Source organism: Schistocerca piceifrons, chromosome 3 (genome assembly GCF_021461385.2).
Source record: "Schistocerca piceifrons isolate TAMUIC-IGC-003096 chromosome 3, iqSchPice1.1, whole genome shotgun sequence".
NCBI classification, from domain to species: domain Eukaryota; kingdom Metazoa; phylum Arthropoda; class Insecta; order Orthoptera; family Acrididae; genus Schistocerca; species Schistocerca piceifrons.
Window position 1 is genome coordinate 492,441,798 of NC_060140.1, and position 6,721 is coordinate 492,448,518.

Genomic DNA, 6,721 nt, shown 5'->3' on the forward strand with positions numbered 1-6,721 from the left:
TTACCAGTAGTTAAGTGGTTTCTGGTAAGTTCTTGTGAATGTTGTTCGCTAATTAAGGGGCGCATATGTAGAACAAAGGACGCAGCGCTCAGCGACTGGTATTGCAGTACAGCCTTCACACCTTGACCTGTCTCAGAGCGGCGTGCATATGAGTGACGTGTGACGGAGACAGCGTGTAGGACCGATTCCGAGAAGCCGTTGACACGGGCTGCAGCCGAATCGTGACACCACTTGCCCTGCCGCGACATTGGCCTGTGGGCGTGGTAGCGGAGCGCCGGTATATAAACCCGGGACCGCGGGTCCGGAGCACAGTCTCCTCAGACAGCTCACAACATCATGTACAAGCTGGTGAGTACGAGTACCATCTTCGCAATGAAACCTCTGATATCTGAAACCTGTGTAATGAATTTTGCAACTCGCACAGGTCAACGGTGAAAAACCTCTTTTGAAAACAGTATCAATTTTTTACGGGTTTTAGTGTTCTTAACCACAAAATGAAAACAAATTTCATGACCGACCATTTTTATAATGTATCTTTTACATCTGGTTTCATTTATTAACTTAATTATTATATGAGATAGTAGGCCAAGATATCAACACTTTTCCAGAATCATATAGGTTACAAAAATTCTTTGCAGGATGATGAGAGGAACGGTCCGTCTAAGAACGTCATGTATCGTAAGAAAATTCTATTACTTTCACCCCATCTTAACTCTAATGAAACACTTTGTGCAAAACTTACCCAAAGATATGGTTTCAAGTATCTCTGCGTGAAGCTTCTTCGTTTATCAGAAGCGATGTTGTTGGACTCAACGTTCGGAAAATGAGGTCGACTGCAACTCTGAATGAAAAATGGCTGTAATCGCTTTAGTATCATTCAAAGATGTTATTACTAATTTATTTGACAGCAAAAGGACGCACATTATATTTTTGTTGCAGCCAACGATTTGCGTTGACGAGCCTCGAGATCCTCTTTTTGAACAGGCACCTTGATCATCTCCCTGAAAAACGAAATGATTTCATTGATTAACAAGGGGAGTGCTTTCTTCGAAACATCAAAGAAACTGAACGATTACGCTACTACCTCACATAAAAGAAAACAAATTATATATTTTCGTTCTCCTGTGTTGGTTTTTTGCGTATAATATATGTTTCTATATTGTTATATTATTACATAGGGAAATCACTCCCCCTAGGCAAAGGAGCTCAGAAACGGGGAATGCTTTTTTTCCTTGGCTGGCTCTGAGCACTATGGGACTCAACTGCTGTGGTCATAAGTCCCCTAGAACTTAGAACTACTTAAACCTAACTAACCTAAGGACAGCACACAACACCCAGCCATCACGAGGCAGAGAAAATCCCTGACCCCGCCGGGAATCGAACCCGGGAACCCGAGCGTGGGAAGCGAGAACGCTACCGCAAGACCACGAGATGCGGGCACTTTTTTTCCTTGTAGCGATGGTTGTATCTCCAGTGAGTTCGTATACTGGAAGTACACGCTTGGTCTTCTATTGCTCAATTTTTTTATTCAAACACATTCATAACATTTATTCTATATTCGTTTTATGTACTGTGTGTCTAAAGTGAATTCTATCATCTCAATTTTGCCCCAGCATCACAGCCACAGCCTTAAACTTGGTATATCAAATCAAATTTATATTAACATCATTGTCGTTACTGTCAGATAGCGAGAGTTCATTTTCCTCACTTTCATATTTCTTGTCTATGTATCCCACCTTCTTCGCACTTCTCTTTCTATGCAACTTTCAGGAACAACTAACTACTAAGACATAGATAAGACCACATCACTAAGACTAACAGAGCGAGGTTGTATTGTGGAACAGACTTCAGGAAGAACTTCGTTCAGGCCACCCTACTTAAATTTCTTCTTGTTTCCCTAAATTATTTGAGGTGAACGCCGGTTGTTTTATTATACTTAACTGCTTTTCCTATCTCTAAGCAAGCCGCATACAATCACTCAGTTTCCAATCGCTAGTGTAAACCTCCCCACTCCTTGTTTCTTTTTCAGATTCCAGCTCCCACGTATAAAACAGCTTCAGAAATCGGATTACTAATAATAAGTTAGTGTGTTAAATATTTTACGTCACATTTAAGCGAGAAAAAGATTATACAAAAGCTTTGAAATTACGTTTCAGGTTCATTGAAGGTTGCTGGAGCAGTCATTATCGAGTACTGGATGAGTGTAGCACTCGTAATTTGCCCTCTGTTATCATAAACGCTAATTTTTCAGGCATCTCACCATTTATGACGTCGTACTTCCAGAACTATGAATCGTATAGTGATATAATTCTGCAGATATAGTCAGTGGTGCATGTGGATGCTATCTGCCAAATGTACTGAGAATAGAGTTGGTAGTAAACTACTCACAGTAATAAATTAAAACGTTGTGCCCAATACTGACGTATTACTCCAGGGACAGCAAAAATGTAGTAAGGCGTAAATTGTTATCCTTTCATTATATTGTTAGGTGTGTCAGCGAGACAAACTTTTCCAAAGGTTCGAAATCACATCTAATGGTTTGCTGGAAGTCGCCACCCGCCAGGTTAGCCGAGAGCGCTAATGCGCTGCTGCCTGGACTCGAGTAGGCGCGCCGGCCCCGGATCGAATCAGCCCAGCGGATTAACGACAAGGGCTGGTGTGTGCCGACCTTCCTGGACGTGGTTTTTGGGCGGTGTTCCACATCCCCCTAGGTGAATACCGGGCTCGTTCCCACGTCCCACCTCAGTCGCAAGCCTCGCAAACATTTGAAAAACTTTCGTACTATTCCATGGTTTACACTAGATGCAGACAGCTGAGGTACACAAATTCCATCCTGCGGGGTGGGGGCAGGAAGGGCATCCAGGCACCCCTTAAAATTAACATGCCAAATCCGTACTTAACTCTGCCGACCCTGCGCACACTGCAGGTCTAGGGCAGTAGCACAAGAAGATGAGGAAGGTTGTTGGAAGTCGCTAAGTGCTCTTATTTTGCACTGCTGGATATATTGTCTCACCCTGTTGAACCTTTAATAGAAGATTGTAGCTCTTAACCAATAGATTACTACAGAATTTTAGTTTTTTTTTAATTCGGTCAATAATTATATGAAATATATTGGAAATGAAATATTTGTGGCCCTAGAAATAGTTAGCTAGGGAACCTGCAACTGAAACTCCCCACCACGGAGAGGCTTATCCGTGTAGTAATTTTTTTATGTTTTTATTTTTAAATAGACTCGGAATATTTAAGAGTGCAGACTTTTTTTTTAAACTACATTCATTTCTTATCCCAGCAGTGTCAACTATGCGGGGTGTCAATTTTTGTTGCTCATTGTCAACAGACCTCTAAAAACCACGAGTACCATCGAGGTCAATAGTGAGTCGTACAGGCAAATTGCCTTGTGAAGTGAAAGCATCTGAAGCAGATAAACATATAGTATCATCTGACTAATAAAACAAATAATTGTGAGCAAGAAAACAGAGGTTCTGGAAATTCTGGTTCAAGGTGTGAAAGGCTGTGGTCATTAATAACATCTGATCCACAAATATTGCAACTTTCATTACTTATAAAATTGTATCCGTGATGTGTAAGGAATTGCAGATGTTAAAGGAAAATGCTAGAAGTCACTTTACAACTGGTTAATCGCTTATACTAAATTCGATCTTACATTCTGACTTTAGAAGGATGTAGCCAGCAGCACCATTTTTGGTTTCTAGTGAAGTTATTGCAGTGAACAAGAAATAGTGATGTGCTTTGTGATTTAAAGACCCATGATAGATGTAAAACGTAGTATTACTGCGAAGTCTTTCTCAACGAATTTTTTTTGTTAACAGTTCTATTAGCGAATTTGTTGGGTCAATTCCCTACGAAAATATAAGCTTCAACAACATCAAACATTCAGAAAAACTACTCACTGCCGCAGGAGCAAGGGAATCATACTGAAGTCCACACACACACACGTACGCGGCGGGCGCTTACACATGTACACACAATTTTTGTTGTGTCGGGAGGATTTCCGTGGTTATCAGGTGAAAGTCGCAACTGGGTATCACATCCAAACATTACCAGTTGGGATTCTCTTTGCCTCACTCCCAGCCCACTACGATGTTTGATATAAAGAACGAGTATTTACAAGAGCTCCCCTCAGGAATTATGAGTTATTGTTTTGGGCCCTAGGTGATCCTCGCCGCCGTGCTGGCCGCCGCTGCCGCCGCCCCCGAGCCACGGCCCGCCCCCGGCTTCCTGGCCGCGCCTGCTGTTGCCGCCGCCCCCGTGGCTTACGCCGCCCCCGCCGTGGCCGCCCCCGCCGTTGCCTACGCCGCGCCGGCCCTGCACGCCCCCTTGGCTTACGCAGCAGCGCCGGCCATCGTCAAGACACACCTCATCTGAGCGTATGTCACAGTGTTGTCGCTGTATGAAACGAAAACTGAATAAACTGAAACGCTTCTAGAAATAAACGTCGTTTATTTTAATCACCAGTCCTTACACTGAGTGTCACATCGAAATCTCACTAACCACCATGCATACAATTCTCAAAATATTAGTGTTTGGTGGAATAATTTTGTCAGTTTTCGTTAGGTGAACTATGCAAATTTTTGTGAAGACTGCGAAACATTGAGAAACTTAACACTGATTTCAACTTTGTATCGCAGATCAAGTAAGTGAAACTACACAAATGACCATCATTACGTAACTGTATATAAAATCTGACTGGGTTTTACAATAAAGCCACGTCACCAACTAATTTTTAAAACATTTAAAAGCATGTTTATCGATTTAAATTATACATATTTTACTTAAACTTTCAACAGAAGGAAGCTGAAATTTCGACGACACTGGTTGACTGGTTAGCAGATACCTATGAAAAGCTCTGTTTTCTTCTTTTTCCACAAGAACCTTGTAGATAAAAAACAGACGTATTATCATATCTATATTACCTTTTGAAATTTTCATCGTTAAAGACTGTTATTACCAGGTTATTAGATAACAGATGAACCCACATCATACCTCAGATGTAACCAACACACTATAATATAGATCGACGGAAAAAAAATCGCTACACCATAACATAATCAATGTAGCACAATAAAATATCGGAAATACATTTGTCTAGGTAATATATTTGAGAGATTAACATTACAAGATCGCAGGTTAACGTAAGCGCGAGGTAAACCACTGAAAATGTGAAATACTGATACGTTAGTGACCGGTGTAACCTCCATAATGTTGAATGTAAGCATGCAAACGTGCGTGTGCTCGATTGTAGGCAGATTAGTTGATTGAGCAGTTCAAGGCAACATGTCAATATTCTCTATAGTGTGCTGGATAACAACAGAGGTATGTGGACGAGCGTTATTCTGTTGGAAAACACCCCTGGAATCCTGTTCAAGAATGGTAGCACAGTAGATCGAATGACCAAACTGACGTACAGAATTGCAGCCAGAGTGCATAGGATAGCCACGAGAGTGCTTCTGCTGCCATGAGAAATCGTATGCCAGAACTCCAGGTATAGGTTCAATGTGATTAGATTAGAGATTAGATTAGTTTTTCGTTCCATAGATCCATGTTGAGGAGATCCTCGTGGATGTGGAACATGTAATTTTTTTTTAAGCTGAAATAACAATACTAATAGTATGAATATAAACAATACATCATTTGCTTATATTAAAAATATTCGTCAGTGGAGTAGAAGGAGTTGGCCACTAGTAAGTCTTTCAGGCTCCTTTTAAACTGATGTTTATTTATAACTAAATTTTATATGTTTACTGGCAAATTATTGAAGATGAGTGTTCCTGAGATGTGGACCCCTTTTTGAACTAAAGTAAGTGCTTTTAAGTCCTTGTGCAGATCATTTTTGTTCCTGGTATTGTATGTATGAACTGAGCTGTTTGTTGGAAAAAGAGATTTATTATTTAGGACAAATTTAATTAAGGAGTAAATATACTGAGAGGCAGTAGTTAGTATACCTAGTTCTTTGAAGAGGTTTCTACAGGACGTCCGTGAATTTACTCCACAAATAATACGTATTACACGCTTTTGGACTATGAAAACTTTTGTTTGACTTGAAGACTTACCCCAAATATTATACCATATGACATTATGGAATGAAAGTAGGCAAAGTATACAAGCTTTTTCATTTTTATGTCGCCTATGTCTGCTAACACTCGAATTGCAAATACAGATTTGTTAAGGCGTTTCTGCAGTTCTGTGGTGTGATCCTCCGAACTGAATTTATTAAGTTGTAATCCCAGGAATTTAAGACTGTCAACCTCATCTATCTGCTGTTCTTCATACTTAATGCATATGCTGGGTGGAAACCTCTTACAGGTTCAAAATTGCATATAGTGAGTCTTTCGAAGTTTAATGTCAGTGAGTTGGCTTTAAACCATTTATTAATATCCATGAAAATATCATTAGCAGATATTTGTAGAACTACACTCGAAATACAATTTATTGCAATACTTCTGTCATCTGCAAACAAAACGAACTCTGCTTCTGGCAGTGTAACTGATGAGAGATCATTAATGTACACAAGAAAAAGCAATGGCCCTAAGATGCATCCTTGTGGGACACCACATGTCATTTCTTCCCATTCTGATGATGACTGATGACTTAATTCACTAGTCCCTTGCACTGACACCCTTTGTTTCCTGTTAGCGATGTGTGACTTGAACCATTTTGCAGCACTGCCCGTGACACCATAGAATTCTAATTTATTTAAAAG

The 6,721-nt window shown here is 40.4% G+C and overlaps 1 protein-coding gene across 2 annotated transcripts; it reads left to right on the forward strand.

Moving 5' to 3' along the window:
- The first annotated feature begins 321 nt into the window (after positions 1–321).
- LOC124788354 (cuticle protein 16.5-like) lies at positions 322–4,454 on the forward strand. 2 transcript variants are annotated; one of them, XM_047255618.1, is made up of 2 exons: positions 322–348; positions 4,174–4,454. In XM_047255618.1, the coding sequence occupies exons 1-2, from the start codon at positions 337–339 to the stop codon at positions 4,384–4,386; spliced, it is 225 nt and encodes a 74-aa protein (XP_047111574.1). In that variant the 5' UTR covers positions 322–336; the 3' UTR covers positions 4,387–4,454. The 2 variants fall into 2 exon arrangements, with proteins under 2 accessions (XP_047111574.1, XP_047111573.1); XM_047255617.1 differs by lacking the exon at positions 322–348 and adding an exon at positions 1,444–1,473.
- The last annotated feature ends 2,267 nt before the right edge of the window (positions 4,455–6,721 follow it).